Source organism: Aethalodelphis obliquidens, unplaced genomic scaffold (assembly GCF_003676395.1).
Source record: "Aethalodelphis obliquidens isolate GAN/ISIS:26980383/991018 unplaced genomic scaffold, ASM367639v1 scaffold21, whole genome shotgun sequence".
In the NCBI taxonomy this organism is placed as follows: Eukaryota; Metazoa; Chordata; class Mammalia; order Artiodactyla; family Delphinidae; genus Aethalodelphis; species Aethalodelphis obliquidens.
In genome coordinates, this window is record NW_020837965.1 from 23,781,536 (window position 1) to 23,794,232 (window position 12,697).

The 12,697-nt window shown below is 63.1% G+C and overlaps 2 protein-coding genes across 9 annotated transcripts in view; one reads left to right on the forward strand and one right to left on the reverse strand.

Annotated features, from left to right (window-relative positions):
* Positions 1-7,291, forward strand: part of EVL (Enah/Vasp-like) — a 164,215-nt gene extending 156,924 nt beyond the window's left edge. For 5 of the 7 annotated variants that reach the window (XM_027120562.1, XM_027120560.1, XM_027120564.1 and 2 more), the window contains exons 10-14: positions 456-522; positions 624-686; positions 4,474-4,540; positions 4,968-5,025; positions 6,806-7,291. In XM_027120562.1, the coding sequence (XP_026976363.1) occupies positions 456-522; positions 624-686; positions 4,474-4,540; positions 4,968-5,025; positions 6,806-6,843 (293 nt within the window). In that variant the 3' untranslated portion in view covers positions 6,844-7,291. The remainder of the gene's footprint in view (positions 1-455; positions 523-623; positions 687-4,473; positions 4,541-4,967; positions 5,026-6,805) is intronic. The other 2 variants (XM_027120565.1, XM_027120563.1) reach the window with 1 other exon arrangement.
* A 2,321-nt stretch (positions 7,292-9,612) lies between these two features.
* Positions 9,613-12,697, reverse strand: part of DEGS2 (delta 4-desaturase, sphingolipid 2) — an 18,809-nt gene continuing 15,724 nt past the window's right edge. The window contains exons 2-3 of one of the 2 annotated variants that reach the window (XM_027120567.1): positions 11,610-12,352; positions 9,613-9,778 (exon numbers count right to left, since the gene is read on the reverse strand). In XM_027120567.1, coding sequence (XP_026976368.1) covers positions 9,632-9,778; positions 11,610-12,352 — 890 coding nt within the window. In that variant the 3' untranslated portion in view covers positions 9,613-9,631. Of the gene's footprint in view, positions 9,779-11,609; positions 12,692-12,697 lie in introns of those variants that run through there. The other variant, XM_027120566.1, reaches the window with a different exon arrangement.

The window sequence follows — 12,697 nt, forward strand, 5'->3', positions numbered from 1 at the left end:
AGGACGCACGTGGGTCGTGGGCCTGGCCCCTGAAGGCGAACGTGGACCCTGGGCTGCCCGGAGAGTGTCCTGGTGGGGGCCTCCTGTGCCCTGCTCGGCCCACTGCTAGAGTCCCAGGTCGCCTCTAGAAGTCGTAGTTAAGAGGTTCCCTGACCAGCTGGCTCACGTTCCAAGGACAGACCCAGTCATGGTGAGAGGGCTCAAAGCCAGGCCACAAGGTCAACCGAGTCGAGGGAACAGAGGCTCATGTCCTGAGCGGGGGTAGACGCCGGGTGACAGCAGGGCCATCTGCACCCTGCCAGGGCCGCCTGGGCCAAAGGGGACTGGAATAAGGAGCCGGGTCTCAGCTGTGACGGGGGAGCACGGGTGGGCCTCCTGCCCGGGACGCTGTGGGATGGGGGCCACTGAGCGCCCTCCCAGCTCTGAGGCGCTTCATCCATGACGTGAACCGACAGAGGCCGGCCGGAAGCCCTGGGAGCGGAGCAGCTCGGCGGAGAAGCCCGTGTCCTCCTTGCTGTCCAGGTGAGCTGCCCCGGGAAGGCTGGCCCTGCGCCCGGGTCGGTGGGCCCAGGCGGGCGACGGCGCCAACTCACCTCTCTGTTCCATTCCGTTCCACCGCGCAGAACCCCGTCTGTGGCCAAGAGCCCCGAAGCTAAGAGCCCCCTTCAGTCGCAGCCTCACTCTAGGTACCGAACAGCCCCGCCTCTGGGGCCTCCTTTGTCCCTTGCCCATGACTAACACCCCGGATCCCACCTGTGTCCTATCATCTAACAGTCGGCCCTGGGAAAGGGTGGTCTGCGCTTCGTCAGGGACAGGGCGGGCCAGCTGCTTCCTGTCTTCTCCTAGACAGAGGGCCCGAGGCCAGGGGAGGGGAGTGACTGTCCAGAGAGGCAGCGAGGTGGAGCTGGGATCGAATCCCAGCTCTGGCCTCGCTAATTCTGACACCGGGCAAGCCAGGGGACCTCTCCGAGCCTCCACTGCTCCCCCACGCCACGAGGAGGTCTCTTCATCCCTCACGCACAGGGTGACCATGTGTGGACAACAGCTGGACACAGGAAATCTTCAGCAGCCCTGGCTGCATCCCGCAGCTCAAAATCCCGGGGGCTGGCCCAGCACCCCACCTCCTCTCCTTCCTCTGCCTTTTCCCCGGAGATACGCTGACCATATTTCCCAAACCAAAAGCTGATGTGATAACAGGATGGGTTGTTTGAAACTGAGGTCGCCCAAAAAATCGAGAGACAGTCACACAGTAGCTATGGGCCAAGTGTGGCCTGAATTTTGCAGGCTTCTAGAATCCGTACTAGGAAGTGTCTTCAGTGCCCATCACAGATTGGAGGGGAACAGCCCAAATCCCAGAGCAGGTGGAGTTTGAGCCTGGTCTTGCCAAATCAAACAAGGTGACCAGAGAGAGCTCCAGCCGGCCCAGCAGGAGTGGCGATGACAGATGTGGGTGAACAGGGTGAGGGGTCTCGGCGGCAGCCAGGACTTGTGGAGGGCCTTTGTCAGCCAGGCCCTGAGCTGGGCCCTGCAGGTCCCTGCCTGCGAGGAGCTCATTTTCCTGTTGGAAAGGCCCGTAAATAAGACAACTGTGAGTTCTGAGAGGTGCTCTGGGGAAGACGTAGAGGGCCGCGTGGTGGACGGGGCTGGGGACGGGGGTGCTTTAGCGAGTGGGCCTCTCAGAGGTGGCATTCGAGTTGACCCGGGTGAGAGGGAGCCTGCCCCGTGGAGACTGTGGGCACGGCCCTCCAGGCCGAACGAGTGTAAATGCTAAGGCCCTGAGCCTGCCACCAGCCTGGCAAGTTCAAAGAACAGAAAGCAGGCCCTTGTGGCTGGCAGGTGATCGGACGTGGGGAGGGCAGAGGGAGGCACGTTTAGAGGGGCAGGAAGGAGCCGCACGGTGAGAAGTGTGGATTTTATTCTGTGTGCGGGCCCCAGTCTCCGAGCTCTGAGCAAAGGGCGCCGCGATGGAGTTGCTCTCTGGGCAGCTCGCTCTGGCTGTGAAGCGAGAGGTGGACCGGAGCCGGGCGGGAGCCAGAGCAGCCGGGGAGGCGAGGCGGCCGGGGCTGACCTGCAGCTCCCAGCAGAGCTAGCTGCTTCCTGGTCGTGGAGTAAGGACGGGCGGCCAAGTTCTGAGTGGCCAGGCGTCCCTCACAGGGCAGGAGCGTCGTCTAGGGCATTCCTACACGTAAGAGGGCTCTCCGGCTCCAGACTCACAGATGGGGCGGGTGCCGCAGGGCTCACAAAAGCTGTCGGGGTCACCATCGGGGGCACTTTCCAGGTCTGCAGATGGCGGGACCGAGGCCCAGAGAGGTGAAGTGGTTTGTCCAGGTGACTGGAAACTACAGGATGGGTATGACGGATCCAGGGATCTCAGGCCGGACCTCTTTCCACATCAGGACCCAAAGTTACTTACAAACTCAGTCAGGACCACATTTATTGAGTCTCTTTATTGAGTTCATCCAGGAGGGGTGCAGGAGCACCTTTTCTTTTCTTTTTTAACCCAGCTTTGTGCACTGGACACTAAAATTTTATTTACATAGCATTCAGTGGTTTTTTTTTAATCCAGTTTTATTGAGATATAATTGACATCTAGTGTTGTGTAAGTTCAAGATGTACCACACTGTGATTTGATATACGTGTGCATTGTAAAATGGTTACCACAGTCAAGTAAGTTAACTCGTCCGTAACCTCACACAGTTACCTTTTTTTGTACGTGTGTGGTGAGAACTTTCAGATCTATTTTCTTCGCTCCTTTCAAGCATACGATACAGTATCGTTAACCATAGTTACCGTGCTGTACGTCACACCCCCAAGAGGGAGCCCATCTTATTAGCGGAAGTGTGTGCCCGTGGACCACCTCCACCAGTTGCCGCCACCCGCCAGCCCCTGGCAGCCACGAGTCTGCGCTCTGTTTCTGAGTTTGGCTTTCCTAGATTTTACATATAAGTGAGATCATGAGGCATTTGTTTTTCTCTGGCTTATTTCACTTAGCATAATGTCCATGTTGTCACAAATGGCAGGGTTTCCTTCTTTCTTGTGGCAGAATACTCCATTATGTAACCGTGTGATGTACATATGTACACGTGTGTGTACATACACTCACACACGCACACAGATACAGACATGACATCTTCTGTCTCCATTCATCTGTCAGCGGACCCTTGGGTTGTTCCCATGTCATGGCAGTTGTGAATAACGCTGCAGTGAACATGGGGGTGCAGCTGTCTCCTGGGACAGTGATTTCATTCCCTTCGGCTGTGTACCCAGAGGTGGGATTGCTGGCTCGTGTGGTCATTACGTTCTTAATCCTTTGAGGCCCCTCCACACTGTTCTCCATCGCGGCGGCACCAGCACTTTAGTTTTCATGCTTGTTCTCCTTCACTGTGGAGAACACCAGCCCTCGATTTCCCCAGATGGACCTAATCTGTACAGTGACCCCTGGTAGCCATGCCAGTCCGCCAGGTCAGTGTCTGTCCGCCAGCTGTCACATCCACGATCCCTGCAGCTGGCTCTAGCCACATCATTTCCCTGAACCTGCCTTTCTCTCCACGTGGGGACAGAAAGTGGATCCAGAAAGTGTACCCTCAGCACCATGGTCCTGCTTTGAAAGGCCAGGTGGTTAGACGAGCGTTTGCCAAGATTTCCTTCCTTCCTCCCTTCCTCCGTCCTTCCGTCCTTCCATCTTTCCCTCCCCTCCTCTCTTCCACTGGTGGGATCTTAGTTCCCCGACCAGGGAGTGAACCTGGGCCCCGGCTCTGAAAGCAGCAAGTCCTAACCACTGGACCACCAGGCAATTCCCTGCCAAGATTTTCCAGGGAGGATTCATGTGCAAGAGACATGAAGTTTCAAACCAGCTAACCTTAGTTCGGAAGCATCAGGACAGTCCCCAAAACTGAAACCTTTGCCTGAGACGAGCAAAACCACATCCAAGGACGTTTCCTGAAGTAATTACACACCAGAGCCGGTTACCAACACCAGGGACACGTGTTTGTGTCGGAAGTGGGTGCCTTTAGGATGAGTGTTTAAGGTTTTTGCAATTTTGTCTCGTATTTAATGCCATCGTTACTGGTTTCCCCCAAGCCTCCGTCTAGCCAGGAACGCAGACCCTCACACTGAGGGCCAGCTTATCAGGGTCCCTTTCCAGGGGAGGCAGCATGTGACGCTGTCCGCTTACGTGGCTGCTTCTGTGTGAGAGCTGTCCAGGCAGAAGACCCCAAGTCCTGACTCTTGGGTTGGGAAATATGGTCACAGTATCCATGAGCCCCTCTCGAGGTGGAGACAGGGCATTGGAGTCCTTTTCAGGTAGCTAAGGAGCGGCCGGAGGTAGAAGCAGAAAGCGTGTGAAGGACGATGGGAGAGGGCAGGGCTGGGCCCGCAGCCGGGAGGCGCCGGGGCACCGCTCAGTCTCCCAGCACGGGGGCGCCTGCCGGGCCCCAACGCCCACCTGACTGCACCCTGCCGCCCTCTCCCCAGGATGAAGCCGGCGGGAAGTGTAAACGACGTGGCCCTGGATGCCTTAGATTTAGACCGGATGAAACAGGTGAGTGTGTCCTTCCCGGAGAGGCTGTGAAGGAGCCAGAGGCTGGGGACTTGTCGGGGCCGCGTGGGCAGGCAGGCCCGCCCTCTTGCCCAAGAGGGCCACGTGCGGCTGCCAGCAGTCAGGAGCCGGCAGTGGGGGAGGGGACACGCGCAGCGTCGGTGCCCCTGCCCCTGTCCTTACCAGGAAAAGGCCCCCGGCCCGCCTCTGGGGCTTCCCCTTCCGGGCACCCCGGCTCCTCCTGAGTATTTCTCAGGCGTGGGAAGGTGTCTCACGTCCCACTCACACACCGTTCCCCAGCTTGGGGAGGGAGCCGAGAACACGGGTGACATGGGCAGGGGTGAGGGTTGTGGTGCTGCCCCTGCCCCTCGGTCAAGGCCACTTCTCCTCTGCTGTCTGTCCCTTCACTCCGAGGCTCTGCTCCCACCAGGAGATCCTCGAGGAGGTGGTCCGCGAGCTCCACAAAGTGAAGGAGGAGATCATCGACGGTGAGTAGAGGGCCCCCACCCCCGGCATTGCCCTGAGCCGAGGTGCACCCAGCGTCCTTGAAGACGGAGGCCTGCCTGCGCCCAGGGCGGCCAAGCAGGGGTCCAGGATGGTCCAGCCAGGGAGGCCGTCCTGGGCCAGGAGGCCTGGGCCTTGTACCAGCATGGGGGCGGGGGTCAGTCTTCCTCCCAGCGGCCAGCACCACCCTCCCGCGTCTCTGAGCAAACTGAGACTCAGATTAAGCGCCTCGTGTAAGGCCGGGGATGCCCTGCTGCTCAGCCGCCTCAGTCTGAGGCTTCCCAGGATTAGCCTGTGTCGAGGAGGAAGATCCGCGAGTGCATTCCCAAGCCCAGAGCGGCCCTGAGTTATCTGCTGCTTAGCTCAGCACCTGTGGACGTAGATTACTTCTGTTTATTCTGCCACTTCTGATCACTGGGTTTGGGGTTATAAGGGCAACCGCTGCCTTCCCAGAGGTTTAGGGGTCCAGGAAGCCACAGAATTACCTATGGGCCTGACCTAGTTCACAGCCTGCTTGGCCTGGCCTGAGGGCGCGGGCCTGTGGCTCCAGCGGCAGGGCCTCGTCACGGTGAATCACATCCGTCCTTCCGGGCCCCTCCGGAGCCTTTGATGCCGCTGGCTCAGATCTGGAGCCAGAGGAAAAGGAAAGGTTCGGGCCGGGCTGGCTCCGCCCGACAGAGCAGTGAGGCACGGCCTGGTGCCCACACCCCTCCCCATCCCACCTGCTGGGTGCTGGTGGCGGAGGGCCGCCAGACATGGGAGAGAGGAGAGGCGGCTGGGAGCCTGCGTGGGGTGCCAGCAGAGCCGGACCCCTGCCCAGGGCTGGGTGACGGCCACACCCCGTCCTTGACCCAGAGAGCACTCAGTTCCTGTTTGCCCAGTCCCCCCACAGGCCTGGGATGGGCAGATAAGGAGTTAATGAATGAAGAGAGAAAGCAGAGCCAGAGAGGAGACAGAGGCCAACTATTAACCCTGCTCTGATGCTGGGCGCTCCCACCTCAGGAGGGCTGCTTGTGGGGCCCCAGGGCCAGGGCTGGTGTGGGGCCCGAAGCAGGGCTGCCAGCCAGCCAGCGAGCAGAGGGCACAGCCTCGACGGAGGGAGCCAGTGGGTGTGGGGGTGCCCGTCTCTGCACCTGTCACAGCGCGGCCATGGTGGACGCAGCCTCTGGGGCGGGCGGCTGAGAGGCTGGGGGAGATGTGGGCCATGGGGGTCTCCTGGAACCCTCCCCTCGTTCCCCTGCTGCTGGAGACGGGCCCGGCCCTTAGCTCTCTCTCCTGGCCTTCGGGTGCAGGCCCCCTGGGGTCTGTCCGGGCAGAGACTCACATCTGGGGGAGGACTCTGGGGAGAGGAGCGGGGAGAAGCCCCGGCCCGCTCCGGATGGGGCGAGCCCAGGCCCGGGAGGCAGGGCGTGGGAGCCCTCCGCCCTGCTCAAGGTCACCGACCTGATGCTGCCCCTGGGGGCGGGGTGGGGGGCTTGCCGGTCCTCCGACCAGAGCTGGGCTGCCTGCCTGCCCCTTACCAGTCCGTCCTCTGACGGGGAAGGGGCAGTGCCATCCTTGAGGGACTGCCAGCTCACGAGAAGCGGCAGATGAGCCCCACAGAGGGCTTTGCTGTCACCCCGGAGTCGGCCGGAGCCCGCTGCGCTGCCTGCCCTCTGGCCTGGGGGGCGGCTCTCGGGAGACAGAGCGGGGCAGACCCCCAGGCAGGACCTGAGCAGGCCGGGGGGCGGCGCCTGAGCCTCCTGTCCCGCCCTGTCCCCTCAGCCATCAGGCAGGAGCTGAGTGGGATCAGCACATCGTAGGTCGCTCGGCCCCCGACGCCGCCTGAGACCCGGTCCAGCCGAAGGCGGGGACAGCAAGGAGCCCAGCGCCCCGGGCCTCCAGCACACACGAGCACGCACTGAAGCTAGGATGTGCTTCGTTTAAAAGTCTTAACCTGTGATAAAATATTAAAATGAGGAAAAAAGTTCAGCTCCTGGATTTTTTTAGATTCAACCTGACACAGCACACCAGGCCTATCGCCTTTTTTTGTATTTTATATTTGCCTATTTAAGTGTACATTCCTTTCGGTTTATAGAGAAGACACCCCGAGTCAGTCGCGCCTCGCTAGGCGGTTTCAAGTTTTCTCCTAGGTGCCACCGGGAGCAGCGGCCACTTCCACGCGGCTCCTTCCCAGCGTCCTGGTGGTTGGGGTCCGTCCACGCGCCAGGCGGTCTGTGTGCACGTGGTAATAAACGCTTACCGTCCACACCCCGGCTCCGACTCGCTCGCTGTTGGCGGCTCCCGGCCGGGGAGGCCTCTTTTGGGGGAAGGGCCCATGGCAGTGGCGGCCGTGGGTGCGAGGCTGGGCTGACTCCGATGCGAGGGGGGACGGGCCGCTGAGCCGCGCAGCTCAGGCACGGCCGGCGGGGGGCCCAGGAGCCGCCCCCCCAGGGCCTTCTCCAGGGAGACGGGCTCTGAGTGGCGCCTGGAACATCAGCGGGACCGGAAGGAGGCACCAGCTTACCCTCCCCGCCGCGCAGAGGGGCGCCCCGTGACTCGGGCCCAGCAAGGCGGGCAGGGAAGGCCTCCGCCCTGCCCCACGAGTCTCCTGCAGCCCCCAGGGAGGAGCACAGGTGGCAGGAGGGGCAGCCCAGGTGCCCGCCTGAGGCACCTCCCAGCACTTCGCAGACCGCGCGAGGCCCCCGCTGGGGCCCAAGAGCGTCTGGCTGTCCGCCTTGGGGGCTGCTGCCCCTGAGCCAGGAGTGAGGCCCAGCCCGTGGGAAGGCTATCACGCAGGCACCACGGCACAGTGTGCCCAGGCGCTGGCCCAGCCGTCCTCTGGGGGCCACGGGAGGAGGGCCCCCAGTCTGGCTCGTGACAGTGGGACCGTTTTCTGGCCAGGCTCTGGACACACCGGCTCACCGAGTGCTCCCAGCGACCCTGGGACACAGGAATAGGGCTGTTCTGCCGGCTGGGAGGTGAGCGGCTTAACCCACACACAGCTCCATGAGCCGCTCTCCCGGGCTCCTTCTGCCTCCCGCCGTCCAGGAACCCTGTCGCCTCGGGGCCTCGGGGAGAGAGTCCTGGCAGGTGGCGACGGGGTGCTCCCCTCTTCCCGGGCAGCTGCCTCTCAAGAGAGTTGTGCCAGACCCCTGCCCTGGGCCCACCTTCGGCTCTGGGTGAGGCCCAGCCATGACCGTCCCGTCGGCAGATAAGCTCGCTGGCGGACACGGAGAGCTCGCGAGGCTCAGCTGGGCTCTCTGGGGCTCCCCTGGGCCCAGGCCAGCGTGTGTGCACAAGGAGGGGCCGCCTGCCCAGGCTCAGAGCCACATTGCCCTCCCACAGCCAGTCCAAGGGCCTCTTCCCCGGGCCATCGCAGTGGTCAGAACACCCGGGGACAGGGGTGCCTGGCACACGCAAGGCCACTACCAGCCCTGAGCAGGAAGTCCTTGCGTAGCAACTGCCCTGTCTCAGGCACCTGAGACCTTCCTCCCCGCCCAGCTGGGCCTTCCTCCCAGCCCTCTCTCTCCCGGGCCAGCTAAGGCAGCCCCGCCATGCCCGCCCCTGGGCCATGGTCCTCAGCCTCCCCAGCCTCACGGCTCCAAAGGGAGGCCGTCTTGGCCTGGCCGCTTCCTCTGGCAGGGAGGGCCTCGCCCAGGCATCCCTCCTGCTGCCCGCCTGCCTCTGGAAGACCAGGACCCACACCCCGACACAGCCCCCGGGCCAAGGGGCTGGCGCCAGCGATGCCTCCCCACCTCTCAGCTGGGCCATTAGCCCTCCGCACAGTCCGGACGAGCCGCATCCTGCTTCGCAGAGACACCGAGGACACCAGCCAGCTTCCGTCAGAGCCCTAGCTCACTTGGGCAGTCACCCGTCGGTCCAGCCGCCTGTGCACCCGCCATCTGCCTGGCCTGTGGTACCTGTTCTCCTCAAGCCCCACGTCTGAGCTGGTGGGGGTGAGGGCCCCAACGTGCAGCAGGAGCTCGGCAGGCGCGGGGGTGGGGGTGGGGGGCAGGGTTGTGACGGGAGCAGGGACGTGGCCCGAGGACCACGTGGATCTCATCTCTGCCCACACCCCCAAAACCGGCCACTCAATGACAGGGCCCCCGGGGAAGGCTGCCCCAGAGGGAGGAGCGTGGCCTCAGGCCCTGCTGGCCAGGAGCCGAGCCCACTCCTGGGAAGCACCCTCTGTGGACTTGGAAACATGCTGCTTTAATTTAGGGCATGGGCACGCCAGAGAAATCAGCTCCCTGGGCACAGGGCACCCAGCGCCGGGCCAGGCCTCGCGCGTGACGTCCTGAAAGGGAGGGCCCGGCCTGCGGTCACCAGTCCCCGTGCAGACCAAGCTTCTCCAGGCTGCCACCCGCGCCCGCTGTCTCCAGGCGTGGTCTCGGGACTCCAGGGGGACAAGAACAGCAGCCTAGGGTGCGGGAACTAAATGCAGCCAAACCAGTTCTGGGCACTGCACGCCCTGGGGACAGGTGACGGCCAGCCCTGCAGGTGGGCGGGGCGAGGCCGGGCAGCAGACAGAGAGCACAGGCCCTGCTCCCACCGGGCACTGAGGCGCGCGCAGCAGGGTCCGTGCTCTCGGGGCACCGGCCGTCGGGCTCACAGGCCGTCCTTCGCCAGCTTGCACACCCGCTTCACCCTGGCGTAGGGCCCCAGGGAGTCCTCGGACACAAAGTCCCAGAGCACCTTCACCCACGAGTAGTGCTGGGGCAGGTGGTCGTAGTACTCGGGCGCGATCTTCCGCACCTGCGGAGAGGGCACATGGGTCAGAGGCCGCGCACAGGCACGTGCACAGCCACAGGCGCACGTGCGCGCAGACACACGTGAGCACACAGACCACGTGAGCACACGCGCAACCCTGTCATCTCCCAGGGTACCCGTGTCCGGGCCAGCCGGGCAGGAGGCCGCCCGGTGCTGCCCATAGGCGGGGGGGCCATTGGCCGGGGGCACCAAGAGGCGCTGAGGCCCCTGCCCCAAATGGGGTGAGGAGGTAAAATGCACCCCCTCCCTGGAGCCCACGCCCCGAGTTTCTGATCCAGGAGCCTCGGGGTGGCGGAGTCCTGCTGAGCCAAGGTCACGCCCACGCGCCTCAGCCCGGCGTTCGGTGCCCTCTCGGCCCTGCAAACCCCTCTGACCTTGGCTGCCACCATACTCCCACCCCGTCGCCCTCCTGCCAGCCTCAGGACTTATTTCCCCCTCCAGCTCCCTGCCCCTCTCTGCACCTGACACCCTCAGCCCGCCTCCTCCAAGAAGTGCTCCAGCCTCAGCACCTACACGCACACCAACTGCAGGGGAGGCCTCCCCCTCCCCCCACAGAGGACACACCAGGTGCACAGGGCCTGCTTTATAACTGAAAAGGGGGGCCTAAGGGGGATGAGGTGACACGCACGGCAGGAACAGGGAGCCTTTGACTTTGCTTGGGAGAAGGAAAGGCTCACAGCTGACAGCAGCTGCTTCTGTGAGTGTCCTGGGTCAAGATTCTGGCTCTGCTGCTTCCTGAGTCAGGGACCCCTGCTCCCTGAGCCTCTCCCTTCGCGTCCATGAAATGGGCGTGATGGGCTTGAAATGCTGCGTAGGCTTGTGGTGAGGCTTCAGTGAGATGGTGCCCAGCACAGAGCAGGACCTCAGTACCATTGGCGGGGCGGGGCGGGGCGGGCGCCTGCACAGCCAGGGTGGACACACAGGCTGTCAGACTCCAGAGTCACGTGGGCCACGGCACAAACACCTGCACACCCAGACCAGCGCTCACGTGCACTCCAGCACACCAGTGGGTGAACATGCACTCACAGACATGCACATATGGACAGGCACACCTAATCACGTGTAGGAATGCGGGCACACAGACGTACACACAGCCTCGCACACTCAGACACCCTTCCCACGACCACAATCTCCAACCCCCTGTGCGCGGTCACTTCTGCTCTAACCGACCAGTGCCAGACCAGAACAACAACTCCTCCCCCTCCCCCCTCCTCCTCCCCCTCCCCCTTTCTTCTTTAGAAATTCTCCAACCCAGATCTCCCAAGACAGAGGTGCCAGCCCAGAGGCTTCCACTCCGAGGCAGCTCGGGCCAAGCCCCTTGGGTCACAAAGGGCAAGGCCCACCCTGTCCTCTCTGTGCCGTGAGGGGGCCCCTGGAGGGTCACAGGGCAGTGACAAGAAATGCGGAGGGACAGGGTCAGGAAGGCGAGGCGCTTCACTTGCAGTATCGTTACTGCTGCACCATTTACAGGAGAGAAAGCTGAGGCACAGAGAGGGCAAGCGGCTTGCCCCAGGACACACAGCCAGCCAGTGAATATCACAGCTGTGCTCAAACAGGTTTTCATTAAACCAAGAGGCCTGAACTGTAAAATGCCCCTTGAGCCCCTGCCCCGCCCCCCCGAATTCACCTTCCTATTCTCCAGCCAGGCACTCCGTGTGCCAGGTGGCCTTTCCTTCTCCCCTGGGGACCCCAAGTGAGCACGTAGCCATCCCGTGATCAGCACGAGAGAAAGGCCGGAGTGTGGCCCAGAGCCCTCCCCGCGTTCCCCCACCTCCCACTAAGGTGCCACTGCAGCCCCGCGACCATGGCCACGTACCAGGGGCAGGTTGCAGCCCGGGATGCTGGGGAAGTCGTGGTGTTCCATGTGGTAGCCCACGTTGAAGGTGATCCAGTTGAGGGGCCCATAGTAGGAGTAGGTCTCGTGGCCCTTGAGGAACATGTAGTGCTCAGCCACGAAGTGGCCCGAGATGGGGTGCAGGCCCAGGCCCAGCAGGGAGCTGGCCAGCAGGTAGACCATGGGCTTGGGCCCCCAGAGGGTGAAGATGGTGGCGTTGGCCGCCAGCTGCGCCAGGGCGTTGAACACCTCCATGCGGGTCATGGCCTTGGGGTGCACGCAGAGCGGCCGCAGCGAGTAGAAGAAGGGCTGCAGCGCCAGCCAGAGCAGCTTGCGGGCCGGCGTGCAGAAGAGCCAGCCCTCGAGGCGCGTGGGCACGTCCACGTCCAGCCCGTCGCCGCCCAGGTAGCGGTGGTGATCCACGTGGTACTTCTTGAAGGAGGAGGCGTAGGGCACACCCAAGGGCAGGTTGGCGAAGACGGCGAACCAGCGGTTGTGGGCGGGGTGGCCAGTGCCGAAGGCCGTGTTGTGCGAGATGTCGTGGATGGCCAGCGTCAGCGCGTGGTTCACGCAGCCCCCGAAGGCGTAGGCCCAGAAGAGCAGCCAGCGCCACGCCAGGCCCCGCACCAGCCAGCAGGCCAGCAGCTGCGCCAGCACCAGCCCCAGCACCAGCCACTTGAGGTGAGGGTCCGGCCGCATCAGGGCCTTGATGGCCGGGTACTTGGCTGCAGGGAGGACGGGAGAGAAGGTGAGGGGGTGCTGGCCGCGTGGGTCCAGATGCGTGCTTCCCCTCCCCCCTCCTTCAATCTTTCCTGCCATCTTCCCCGTCTTTCCCTCCACCATCCATCAAGCCCCCAGGCAGTGCTCTGAGATCCGGCACTGCGGCTCTGGGCCTAGAAGCAGCCTCGCCTGTGCTCGTGCCGAGGGAGGCAGGCAGACCTGTCTCCCCCCACCACCCAGGGGGCTCTGGGGAGACTCCCCAGGGTGGGGGTCTTTGTCACCAGCCTACACAAAGAGCAGGCGTCAGCATGGGCCACAGAAACGTAATTCCCGCCATCAAAACAGATGCC